This window comes from Centruroides sculpturatus, unplaced genomic scaffold, assembly GCF_000671375.1.
Source record: "Centruroides sculpturatus isolate CEXI.00-Female unplaced genomic scaffold, Cexi_2.0 scaffold965, whole genome shotgun sequence".
NCBI classification, from domain to species: Eukaryota; Metazoa; Arthropoda; class Arachnida; order Scorpiones; family Buthidae; genus Centruroides; species Centruroides sculpturatus.
Genome location: NW_019385207.1, coordinates 18,779 through 32,610, shown reverse-complemented (window position 1 = coordinate 32,610; position 13,832 = coordinate 18,779). Strand labels below are relative to the sequence as shown.

General features: G+C 31.1%; 2 protein-coding genes across 3 annotated transcripts in view; both read right to left on the bottom strand.

The window, feature by feature from the left end:
• Positions 1-731: 731 nt before the first annotated feature.
• Positions 732-3,274, bottom strand: LOC111636115. The gene is made up of 2 exons (XM_023381288.1): positions 2,974-3,274; positions 732-2,906 (listed from the first exon to the last, which is right to left on the bottom strand). The coding sequence occupies exons 1-2, from the start codon at positions 3,153-3,155 to the stop codon at positions 1,832-1,834; spliced, it is 1,257 nt and encodes a 418-aa protein (XP_023237056.1). The 5' UTR covers positions 3,156-3,274; the 3' UTR covers positions 732-1,831.
• Positions 3,275-9,752: 6,478 nt separating this feature from the next.
• Positions 9,753-13,832, bottom strand: part of LOC111636116 (inactive peptidyl-prolyl cis-trans isomerase FKBP6-like) — a 17,212-nt gene continuing 13,132 nt past the window's right edge. The window contains exons 4-5 of one of the 2 annotated variants that reach the window (XR_002758486.1): positions 9,866-10,902; positions 9,753-9,824 (exon numbers count right to left, since the gene is read on the bottom strand). Coding sequence is in view for 1 of the 2 variants with exons in the window: in XM_023381289.1 (XP_023237057.1) it covers positions 9,930-10,902 (973 nt within the window). In the remaining variant the exon portion in view is untranslated. Of the gene's footprint in view, positions 10,903-13,832 lie in introns of both variants that reach the window. The other variant, XM_023381289.1, reaches the window with a different exon arrangement.

Sequence of the window (13,832 nt, the reverse complement as noted above, 5' to 3'; positions counted from 1 at the left end):
GTGTAAGGCTGTAGTTTAGTAGTGTTACAGAGTATAATACGTATTTTTTAATATATTTTTTAAAAGAAACAAAACCACTTAGAAATGTTACGTGTCTTTAACAACGGGTTCGGAAAACTTTGAAAATGTTAACAACAGGTTCGGCCGAACCTGTGCGAACCCGCTGAATATCACCACTGGTTGTGTCGAGCCTGGCCACTCGACACCCGGCAGCTTCAATTGCAGATCTAAAATAACTGTTATGAACGCGAAGAAAGATATTCGTGCGCGCGAGATGTTAAAACTTCAAACTTCACAGTAGGATTTTTTCGGGCATGATCTCACCGGATATATCGGGCCTCCGTCTCTTACCACCCGCTCGCCCCATTGTGGGCCTGGCCGAACTCATATCGGGCTTGCTAAAAACAGGACTTCTTGGTGCCCACAGGTAGGAAAGAGTTAAAGCCCCGACTCCCGTCGGGATATCTTCCCTTTCGGTCGCAGCGAGAGACGATATAGCATCCCGACTCCCGTCGGAACATCGGGGCCACCCCGTTCAGCGCAGCGAGGGTCCATATTAAAGCCCCGACACCGGTAGCGATAGTACTCTATTTAAACTATAAAGTAAAATAAAATGACTTACGTTATTAATTGTATTCTGATCTTTCTCGAATTTGCTAATTTTGTAGCAACTTTGTCCATATTTTGCTGCCGTCATTTTCGAAGTCCTCGGAAATTTGTTTTCATTGGAATTTTTCATTTCTGTTGTGGGTTTTCGTTTTGTTTCTTTCTTTATTATTTTTTTTCTTCTAAACTTTTCAAAAAGACATAAAATTTAATAATTTTAATTAATGGAAGATTTTGAAGAACGATTCGACGAGGACGAGTTCAACAATGATTTAATTTCATTGCTGATCTGTTAACAATTGTTTAAATATTGCATTGTTGTAATGACGTCACGAATGACGTCGATCGGCGTTTAGTCTTTTAAGAAAAAAGTAGCTTAACGTACAGTACTTGTCGCATTTAAGACAAAGCCTTTCTTCGGAATCATCTTTTAAGAAAATATTACATTGTTGAGACGACTATTTTTAAACGATTAAACGTTTAAATCCTTAACTTCATATCTCGATTAATCAATCATCTTTTGAAACTCTTTTGTATTTCTTTTCTTCAAACAATAAAACATCTTCGGTACCAACAAGGAACATTACTTCATAAATGACTTTATAATAATCTTGAGTTTCATAGCACCCAAATTTTACCCGATCACACATACAATTTTCTCTTCTGGTGTGCAAGACCCACTGATCTCCAAACAAGTTTTTGGGGAAAGATTGCATATACATCGATAAATATTGTATAAAATTTATTATGCATGTAATTTAAGTTCGTCAAACACACCACATACGATAACTATGGTACACCTATCTTTTTTTTTCAATTTGTTTTTTAATTTTTTAATTGTGTTATTGTTAAAAAGTCTAGCAACGGGTTATGCAACTTTCCCGCTGTCACGACATTTTATTTTAAAAAATAACTTTTATATTATTAATCATAATAAATAAATAAAATTGTTTCACCCCATTCGTTACGAGATTTTATTACAAACACTTTATATTTTAATTATTATAAAATGACAGTAAATACTTCATTTTGGAGGTAGAAGAAACACGTTTCATAAAAATTTGTAAATGCCTTCGAACCAGATCAAACATGAAATAAATTTCATTTTATTTTATTTCGTACAATTTTTCGCCTAAGGACCAAATACACTTTATCAACGTAGACCATAATGCAAAAAAATCGAATTTTGTTTAAAATCCAATTTTTAATTCAGAGAGTCGTAACATTAAAAAAACAGATCTATGTCAAAGTAAAATTTCCCCCAAAACTTCTGCCATTTAGGGAAGTTTTGAGGCACTCTTGTCATTCTATCAAATTCATCGTCCGAAACGTAACAATGCGCTTCTTTTTTCAGAAAAATTTCATCTCTCATCCTTAACTCTTCGTTCTGAACATCGACTTTGAATAAAGAATTAGACTTCGCCTTCAGGAACAGCGGTTTGGATAAGATTACTTTAGCGAAATAGTCGATAGGAAGATTAGTCCTTTCCTCACTCGATGCAAGAAATCGGGTGAGAATAACGTTTTCTCGTGGCATGTACTTGAAATATATCGGAAGACTCAGACAAGTAACAAAACAGTCTTCTTCTACCCAAACTTGGCAGAAGAACGTGCTAAATTTTGGCAACGGTCTGTCTTCAGTAAATTCTAAATTTCTCCGATAGTTATACGTAAATAGAGAAAATTGAGATTGGTATCTTCTATCTCGAGTATTTTGACAAACAGCGTTGCCACAACTCCACTGCCGTTCACTATCGTCAAACATTCTCAACCCTTCTACTTCTTCGTCGCTCAATAGGTTTTTGTTGAATACTTCATTCTCTAATTGAAAGCGCGACATAGTCGCAAATCGAATTAAATGGAAGAAGGGCTGCATGGTCCTTCGATACAGCTCTCTGTTTTCGATCGAAGTGGACGCTTCCTGTAAATTGCTCCGAGAAATTCGTCTGGTCGTCCAATTATATATATTCAAGAAGAGGGAAACTTCGTTCGTATTACTGTAAATTGGACGGGAGAGGAACCTCGATACGGTCGATTCTTCGCAGTTTAAGAAGTCTTCACTCTCCAATACTTCGTCGGTAGACGAGGTAAACAGCTTCCAACAATGAAATTGCACGAAGAGATCTTCGTGTTTGCAGGCGAAATCGTGAATGAAGCAAACGTTGCCTACTTTCATTTCTTCGATCAGGAAATCCCGGCAGCGATCCACCAAATTTACGATACCGATTTTTTCACTTATTTCGTAAATGTCCGTGGCATCTTTGATAGACAGGAATTCAATTTCTCCGTCTGTTATAAACCTTGCGAAGGAATATTTATGTAATTGCACGGAAATTGAGGTTTAACTAATTCTATTTTAACACTTACTCGATCACTCGATTCATGATACCAGACGTAACGTTCACGCGGAGGCAACTCTGCCCTAGTGTGGGATCCATAATCAGTTCCGAATTGAACCCGGGACAATTCTGAATTAGAAAGAATCTATTCAATCGAATTTTGTATCCGTCCGAGCAATAAATATTTATCTGTTCCGATTCTCTTTCCATATTAAACGATTTAGTATGTGGGCATTAACGGATACAAAAAAGGTAGTATTGTTGTAGAATTTCTATTGTCTCTTGTATTGTTTAATTTTTGAAGTATTGTAATATGTGCATTTCCCTAATTATTATTTTTTCCGATAAATTAAATTGGCAATTATGCAGTTAGTTATGGGAGGGAATAATATAGGCGCAAACTCGTTCAAAATACACGCAAGAGAGTAAAGCGTTGCCCTGCCATTACACGAATTATTTCCTAAGAGATTATAAATTATGCAAAGAAAATTATTGGAAAGTATTTAAAGCCTGGTAAACAGAGATTAAATTACACGACATTCTTAGTTATTCGGGAAATTTATATAAGAGCTTTAATATTTTTAATATTACGTGACCGATTCAGTTCTTCTATGTCGTGTACGTAACACAGTTATAAGATTAAAAACGCTTTATGTGAATGAAGAAAAGAACGTATCGGATAGAGTAAATGGTAGCCTATTTGTAAACCTACCATTTATACTTTCAGATACTTTCAAGTTTTTCCAGTATTTACATAGATGACTTTTTAGTAAAATCTTGTGGATTAAAAAAAAAAAGTCATTGTGCCTAAACGACGAATTTAATGAAGTTCTACCAATTCAAACTTTTTAAAAGGCTAATATCTAATAAACGTTTTAAATTTATAATATCTAAATATTAGAAAATGCAATCATTTTTTCTGTTCGATGTATAAAATTCGGTTTGTTGGGATACGGCAATGCAATACAACACATGGGCGATCTGCCAAGGAAGGTCTCTCTCCCGAGAGGAATCTCTGAAAAATTGGCCCTTGTTTAGGTTTTAGACACGTGAGGAACCCGGAAAACTCCACATGGCCAACCCGTTAATAAGCACGAACCTTCGACTAAATTGTTCAGTAGTTTTATCCAACGAACTTGAATATACTATATAGATAAGATCTAAAAAATAGCTAAAGAAGGTAAGATCAGAGTTTAAAGTGGTAAGTGTAGTATTTAACCCTCAATATAACGTTTTTATAACCTAAGTACGAGGCAGAGGCAGGTCTTGAAAGGCTTTACTCTCGGCCATATGATTGATTGTTTATAGTGTACTCAGGTCAGTCTAATCAGCATCATACACATTATATATTTTTTTTCTTTTGCAGAATATTAGTGTTCTTGTACTTTTATTATAGTTTGTGAAAATTTTGGTTTTAACTTGTGAATATATTTTCAATGAAACACTACATTTTGACCTTTGTCATGTTATGAACTACATTGGTGAAGTTAAATCCTTCTAACTTGTAAGAGGTAATAAGGTGCTAATAATTGTGGGAAAGGGAAGTAGTATTGCATTTTTTCATCAAAAATAGACAAAGAAAACATGCAAGTAAGTAGAAGAGACTGTAGAAACTGCACCATTAGGATGTGTACAAATTGTGCACTATATGCATCATTCTGGATAACAAAAGTATATTAAAACAAACTAACCTTTTGTTCGTTATGTTGTAGACAACAACCTGAACAACACTGAAGTCGAGAGCCTGAAGAGGGATTAGAAAATTACCAATCCGAAATGCATTGTTAAATAAGCGAAATAAAGTGAACTATTTTAATCTTGGTCTCTATTAATTTCAGATAATTAAGAAAGACGTGATAAATACCACTAGTCTCACTATTATAAAACTTAATTTTGAGGTTAGTGACAAGTTTTAAAAAATTGTAAATGTTATAACGAATATCATCACCACCAAGTCTGGAGATATGATACATGACAACCTCTATCTCCCCACCCCTTTGATATTAATTAAGGAGCTATGATACTATTAAATAATAAGAAGTATTGATGATATTAAATTAATAAGGATCAATAAATTTGATTGTAAAAAATATATTTTCTACATTCATTCATTATTTATTTATTTATTTATTAAAATAAATTATATTGTATTGTATATATTAGAAATAAATATTGTAATAAATAATAAATTCTTTATTAAAGGGCATTTAGATATGTGTTTGGTTAGCACAATGTTGCTGTTGAGAACGTATCATACAGGAACACTTTAAGAGGAAAAAGGTTGCTTTATTGACTTGGACGGATATGCATTTCGGGCTTAATGCCCCTCTTCAGTCCTATTATTATTACATAATTATCAAATTGGTTACAGGTATCAAAATTTACAGAATTCATTTAAAAAATTAGTATACGCGTACAGTGATTTATATGATAAAATACAATTACCTGAGATAGTGACCATTAAGCTGGTATTACACATAAGATATATATACACATATTTAAACACGGGAGGAGGAATGAGCAAATAGTGCTATCAGATCAATATACATGCACCTGAGGATAGTATAATGTGTGTTAAAATAAAAAGTGGTATGCACAAAACTAAAAAAGTGTATATTAAAAAGGTGTAAATTATGAAAAATTAACGGAATACCTGTAGGATGTGACAAATACAGAAGAGATGTGTAGAGGACAGGTCTGATGGAAGATGTTACAAAGAAGTGAGGGATCCTTGTAACATATACAGAGGTTGGTGGGAATTGCACAGTGGGGGTTAAGGTGGGAGGATGGTANCCACTTTTTATTTTAACACACATTATACTATCCTCAGGTGCATGTATATTGATCTGATAGCACTATTTGCTCATTCCTCCTCCCGTGTTTAAATATGTGTATATATATCTTATGTGTAATACCAGCTTAATGGTCACTATCTCAGGTAATTGTATTTTATCATATAAATCACTGTACGCGTATACTAATTTTTTAAATGAATTCTGTAAATTTTGATACCTGTAACCAATTTGATAATTATGTAATAATAATAGGACTGAAGAGGGGCATTAAGCCCGAAATGCATATCCGTCCAAGTCAATAAAGCAACCTTTTTCCTCTTAAAGTGTTCCTGTATGATACGTTCTCAACAGCAACATTGTGCTAACCAAACACATATAATAGAGAACAACAAGCAACCTTGATTCAAGGCATTTAGATAAATTATTTTTCGTTTTATTGTGTGTATTAAGTGTGCAATGTTGTATGGATCTGAATGTTTGGAATGAAAAAAAAATCTCAGGTATAAAGCATGTAGCAGAAATAATTTACTCAGGTGATAGGATTAGGAATGAGCATATAAGAGATATTTTAGGAGTAAGGGACATTAGAAAGAAGCTTATGAATTAAAGAAATAGAGATAGGTCAAAGAAAAGTTGGAAATTAGCAATTAGGAGATTTAAAGGTGGTTACAGTTAAATGAGAAAATAGCTCAAAATAAAATAGTTTGGAAAACTACACGTCAAGATCCGACCCCTACTGTAAGAGAGACGATGATGATGACAATGTATTCATAATTTAATAATAATTTTAGCGCTAAGTTATATGTATGTTAAAGATTTTTCTTTTTAAAAATGTGAAAATGATTATACAGTAATTATAAAGAACCAGAAAAACAAGAAATTTAATCTTACTTTGCAGTCTAAAATGGAGTTACTTAATATTCTACAAAATAATAGCAAATGAATGAATATAACTGTTCATGTTGTTAATAATAATAACTATAAAATAACAGAGATCATAATATGATATTCATTCGAGTACATAATAATTGACTATTATAGAAATCAATACTAAATTCTAGATTTTTTTTAAATGTTGAAAATACAGTAATTATAAAGAACCAGAAAAATAAGAAATTTAATCTTACTTTGCAGTCTAAAATGGAGTTACTTAATATTCTATAAAATAATAGCAAATGAATGAATAACTGTTCATGTTGTTAATAATAATAACTATAAAATAACAGAAATCTATATANTAATAAAAAATTTATCAATTTGTTGAAAATTAATATTTATAACAGCCTCGAGCAGTTTAATAAACGATTATTAAAATCAATGCAAAGCTCTATTAAGAAAATATAAAATAATTTGATTATGGCTGGCTTATCATCATGTCATGGTAACCATTCATGTAGAGGATGATCAAGAAGTCATTGTACATCTACAGATAACGGCTGAAATACCCTTTCATCTTTACTTATTGTTACAGAATATGTTGAAAATGGCCCTCATGTAATTTACAAACAGCATTTACATGTTTGCAAACATTCTTTACAGATCAATAGAAGTAATGTTGCGAAGGATACCTAATTCAGAGAGTATGCGAGGATTGCTTTATAAATTGCATCCTATAGATAATACTCAGACTCTGAGTATGTCATGTTTAGTCATTAATGTAAAATTAATACCAGAAAATCGCCAATGTTTATTAAACTTTGTATTATCTGACTGATCTCTCTGTGCCCAAACTTTTTAAAAAATCAATCAAGTCATTATTAAAATGATTCAACCTATTTGAACGCAACCAGTGGTATAGAAAGGCAGGAATTTGAAATTGAATTTTGTCTGGATTTTGGCATCGCACTGTGTAAATATATATACTGTATATCTTACAGCCAATATCTAAAATCTAGCCAATTTGTGAAATGGCTGGCCACTTCTAGCTTTGGCCAGGTTATGTGACCAAAGCCCAAAATACATGAGGATTTACTATTACTTTAAGCTTTGGCTGGCCAATTCATAATGTGCCCAACAATCAATGGTCAGTTCAAGAAATGCCCAAGAAAGTGTAATTTATGAAAATATCTTTATAATGTTTGGTGTGTAAATACTTTAACAATTGACAAATATAATAGACATATTAAAGTTCGATAATATTTTTGTGAATTTGATTATTTCAGGATCAAAATAATTTTTCCACAACAATTACAAAATATTCCATACTTTTGTTCAAGTTGTATTGCTCGTTCAATTAAAGTATAGTGCACTCTTGCTAATCTGAAATAATTATTATACAGGGTTACTGTATTCAGATTAGTGAAAGTTTGGATTAACAGGGTACTACATAAAAGAAAGCAACGGAAAAGCCAACTGGTATATATTTATAAAACAATTTTTACACTACTTTGTATATATAGTTTATTTGTGTTAAAATGTTTTTAAAAAATAATCTAAAGTTTGTTTTTGACTGGAAAAAATTTAGTGACATAACCAACAAAATTGGTTCTGATTAGTGAGAATGCATTGTATAATTTCAAAATAATTCTAAATTTATTTAACATTTTAGATGAAATCAAAAGTTTAGGTTAATCTATTTCTAGAATTTTTTCTGATGGATTAATACTAGGGTTTCTCATTTCCCGGTCTTTTGCTTGTCCCGGGATCCCGGGATAAAAGTGAACTATAATAATATCATTTGATTTCAAGATATTTTGTATATCTTTGAATCAATTTGTATATCAATGAAATATCATTTGATTTCAAGATATTTTGTATATCTTAGAAATAATTAATTCTATCCCGGGATTTCCCGGGATCCCGGGATAGAATTAATTATTTCTAAGATATACAAAATATCTTGAAATCAAATGATATAATTATTTTCCATTTTTTAAAGTAATTTTAAAGTTCTGTAACCTCCAAAATCATATTAATAATGCTGTGTAAGGTCTATAGGCCTATAATAAAAATTACCTTTAAATAACGTAGAAATTTTCACAAATAGAAAAAAATTAATTAAAGTTTGCTGGAAACTGCATACAACAACAAAAAAAAAAATGTTTTGAATTGAGTTAAAAATTAAAAAAATGAACTTCTAATTTAGAAGGTAATTTTCGTTTTTTAAATAAAATATAATACAAAATATTGCAAACTTTTATAAGATTTTAAAAAGCAAAGATGGTCAATACTCCGATAACTCACTCTAATTCTTATTTTAGTAATGAAAAGTCTTGCCACCGAGAATGCCCTTTCCGATTCAATTGATGTGATTGGAATAGTGTTTAATGCATTTAAGAGAAGACAGATATTATGTGTTTTTTCACCTGTAGCCTGGAAGATTTCGAGTTCGTTTTCGAGATTGTAGTACTTCTTTCGCTCTCTAGTATTCTTGATTTGTCTACCTTGGCTGCTTTAATAGCGGCATCAAGCTTAGAGCTCGATAATTCGGCAATTCATTTGGCTTTAATAATCAGGTTTATGAAGAAAAACTTCATACTTGCAGACTTTGTACTCGTTTGTATCCTTGCCCAATTTGCACAATCTGGCGTCAGGCATTTATTGAAGCTACTGGGCATGGTTAAAACTCAAGACAGCGTAAGCACAATTATTCCAGATATTACAGGTTCCGACAAGTAAAGAATTTTTATAGTCCTGCCACAAATAAGCTATATATTGATTATTGACCATTTGTGACATGCTATAACGAGCAAAAATTTAAAAAAAACTAATAGGTAGGTTTAAAATTAATAAATACAAATGTATTCTGACAGTGAATGAGTTAATTATGCTTTCTATTTGCAAAATTCCTCAACCTTAACACAAAATAAGAAAAAAAGTGAATTTTTAAGAAATTTGCGGGATTTCCCGGGATATTTCCCGGGTTAAAAAAACAACCGGGATCCCGGAATCCCGTTTGAGAAACCCTAATTAATACTATTCATCTGACAACACAGTTATTTTAAAGTATGAAAATTTAATTGAAATTTTATTTTCTAATAAATTGAATACATTTCAAAATTATCAAAATAAATTTATAATTTGTTATTTTCTAAACATGTTTATTAAAGGAAAATTGTTGGAATATGTTGAGATTTTACAAAATTTTGTAAACGTGTAAATGAAATGTGTGTGATTTTACAAAATTTTGTAAAATCACACACACGTTTCATTTATCTTTTGAACTAATTAAACAAATTTTTTCTTCCTCTTATTTAGAGGGTTTTACTTTTGTCACTTTCATTTGCTTAATTGGTCCATTTTTTTGTTCCACGCAATACAATCCAAATTCTTTTGCCATATCTTTCATGCAAGCAATTTCTGAAGATGAAAAACCACTACCAAAAGGAAATTCTTGTTCATTATCATCATCTATAAATTTTTTCATACAATCTGCAACTATAGTTTTAAAATCATCACTAACTTCATAATTGAATGTTGGTTTTTCATCATCATCATCATCATCATCATCTTTTTTGTTACTACTTTTGAAGATGTTTTTACAAAATTTCTTCTCTAAAATTGAATATCTTACTTCTTGGATACTTAATTGTTTCAATTCTTCATTTATTACCTCATTAGATGGATTGCATTCTCTTGCTCTTTGAAGATATTTTTTAGATTCGGCATATTCTCCCAAATTCCGAAGTGCTTTACCGCATAGATAATTTCCTTTTGTATTCTTTGGATCAATATTTAAAGCCTTTTTTGCATATATAACAGCAAATTTATAATCTTGTTGCTTTATGTAACATAAACTGATATTACAATAGAGTTCAAGAAGGTAATCATTTCTTTCATTATCTTCTTCTTCATTTGCAACATTAATATCTTCTATTAGTCTGACTGCTTTTTTATACTTATTCCAAGCACTAGGATAAAGTTTTCGCTTAAAATAATCATTTGCAACTTCATGTTCTGATCTGACAACTTTTAATCTTTCACTAAAAGATAATTGTTTTTTCTCTTCAGGTGAAAGTTCATCATATTCAATAGCTGGAGCATTATTTAAAAAACTCAAAAGTTCAACTTCATATAAAATTGTTGCACTTGGAGGAATTCTTGGAGGGCTTCCCATTTCTCCATATGCATACAAATATTTTATTAAGAACTGTGATATTTCTCCTTTTTTCATTGTAGCCACTGCAATATCTAACCCTTCAACGACTCTATTTTCACCTAATCTATATGGAAAATAAAATATTAATCGAACAACATTAAACCTGAAGAGAAATAAATACAAAATGAAATATATTATTTATGTAGCAGCTTGAGAAATTACTACATCTCCAAATTTATTATTATTTATAATTTATACAGTAGTGTCTGAAGCTATTTGGAAACTAATTTCAAGATTATCATCTGGTAAATAATTTCTACTGTCAACACTACCATTATCTTATTCCAAAAACAATGCCATATATGCGAGAAGAAATTCAACCAGGCCATAAGAACAAATGTTTGTTCTTATGGATTAAAACTGCTAGAAACAAAGTGTGAAAGGTTTTGTCTTTCTTATCTTAAGTAGTTCTAGCTTTGCATGCATGGAAGTTCAACCAGGTCAAATATTTAAATAACAAACATTTTATGAAAATGAAAACAAAGATATATACATCCAATACTATTTTTATACAGACTTTCTTATGTGATCTGAAAAAAAATCAGTTCACTTTTAACACAATTTATTTTAATCTAGCATGTTTCAATAAATTTGTCTTTTAAAAAATCTTCATTTAATTTTAATTCTAAAAAAACTATTTATACTTCCTTTTAAAAAAATATTGCTCTTAAAAATTTCCTAGAATTTTCATTAAAAAAAACTGTCCTATGGGCATTAACAGAGCTTTTTTTGTACCCATTATGAATTCAGATAGGCCTACAATGGGGTGACCAAATGGTGAGGAACATGGTTGACTGGACTGGGATGGGATGGGATTGACTAGAGAACTTACACATTGTCAGATCTCTGATTATATAGGTTAAATCCTATTGACTGACTGCTGACCTTGGTTATACGGATATCCTTACTTAATGTGGTTTTGCTTAACATGCAAAATTAATTGCAGCAGTCTCTTTATATAGGCAGCAGAAGTTTTAATTAACATAGTTTTACCAGCTGTCTTTACTTAAACAGATACCATATTTGATTAACACAATTTTGATACACACGGTAGCATTGAGGGATTAATTAACCACGTTAATAAAGGGATACCTATAGAACTGAAATTATAACAGCTTCCAATCCCAAATTCTTATACAAATCAAAGAAAACTAACTGAACATCACTTGCAGAATTGGTTACTAAATGGAATATAGTCACTGGTAAATAAAAACCATATAAATCTTTTCATCATAACTGCCTTAACTGTACTGTACAACAAAGTTCCCAGCATTCATTACAGTACAGGGTTGCATGAGTGCTCAAGAAAGGTGTCAGTGCTCTGCACTTTATCAATGGAACAGTGAATGAAGAATATCAAAAGATCCTTCAAGACAACATTCTTTTATACTTGGAAAAACTGCAGAATCCAGATATAATTTTTTAACAAGATGGAGAAGTTGTCATTCTGCTAAAACTAGGGCATGGCTTACAAATTACAATATTAGTGTTGAGTTAGCCACCTAGCAATCCTTTCTTCTATTGAAAATCTATGGGGAGCATGAAAATGTTCTATAGAAAAGATCTCAAAGGACAGTGACTGGATTAGGCCAAAAAGTCCAGGAAATATGAATGAACATTAGGCTTTATTAATACAATGTGTGAACATGTAAATGCAATCTTACTGGCAAAAGTAATGTAACCAGATACTAATTACTAGTGCAAGAGGTATTTTCCATCAATGCTAGAGATGTCTTTAGTTTTTATTTTTTGGGTCATTTATGCTTCCTTCAGATATTTATTTCTAAAAATTCAAATGCTTGCATAAATTTTAAATTGTGCTATTTATGCTCCCAAATGTCACAGTTTAACTCAGTCAATGAATTTGTTTACAAAAAATTTTTTCTCCTCTTTCCTTTTACTGTGTTCAAAATACAACAGTTTAAAATCAAGAAGTGTCTAAGATATTTTTTAAATAAATTGTACAACTTAAAAAATTTCTAACAGAATAATGTGACCAGTCTAATTTGTGAAAAATTGTGTAAGAAATCCATTGGTTAAATTTTGAGATTTCTTTATTCATTTTGAAGTTATCATATGTTAAATGTTCCACAGGATGCTTTCATGTGCATTTTCTTTCACTTTTTTTTAAATCAATGCAACCTGCAATGTTACAATGATGAATGCCATTGCTTTTGACAAAGAAAAGAATCAACACCATTCTTTATGCACTGTAGATAAACTTACAAAAAATTGGTGTAATCTTCAACCATCACTCAAAATCATTAGTGGCTGATGGTTAAAAACCACTGACAGTGGTCCCATGCCTAATCCACAAGCTGGCTGAACAGTTTTTTTTTCATATTTTTAACACCTAAATAGGGGTGTTCCCCCATAGAAAGTCCTCTCAGAATGCATTCACATGGTGATTGTCCTTGTGTTGTATTGCCTTATTACACCATACAACAATCTATCACCTGCAATACAGTGGCAAAACTTGTTAAGAACTTTCAAGAAACAGAAAATATTCACAGGGAAAAAGAAGCAGGATTCAGAGATAGCAAAGCCATCACTATAACACTGAATGACAAAAATACTTTGATAACAGCATGCACATAGAATCATTCTATGGAACATGATTTATTTTGAAAGTATCACACATTGAAAGAGATTTCAAAACAGATTTACTATTAAATTTCACAATTTTTCTACAGTTAGACTGGCCACATCATCTATTTAATATCAAAATTTTTAAGTTGTATTCAAGATGACAGTTTTCAATATGGCTTTAAGATTGAGCAATATATATACCCAGGTACACCTATTAGTCTAATATATACTATAATGAAGAAGATTAGATTCATCTAACATTAAGTTTCTTAAAGATATTTTTAGATAATTCCTGATTTTAGAATTACTCCATGAATTATGAATATTTTTCTGAAATATGTATTTAAGTTTTAATCTTTCAGTCTCTCTCTCAATATATATAAATATATATATAGACTGGCTTTT

What these genes read in the sequence shown, in the direction of transcription:
- LOC111636115 (XM_023381288.1), bottom strand. Translation starts at nt 3,155, where the DNA reads ATGGAAAGAGAATCGGAACAGATAAATATTTATTGCTCGGACGGATAC. An exon ending in ATCATGAATCGAGTGATCGA is followed by an intron (nt 2,907 to 2,973) that starts GTAAGTGTTAAA and finishes TTCCTTCGCAAG; the next exon opens with GTTTATAACAGACGGAGAAA.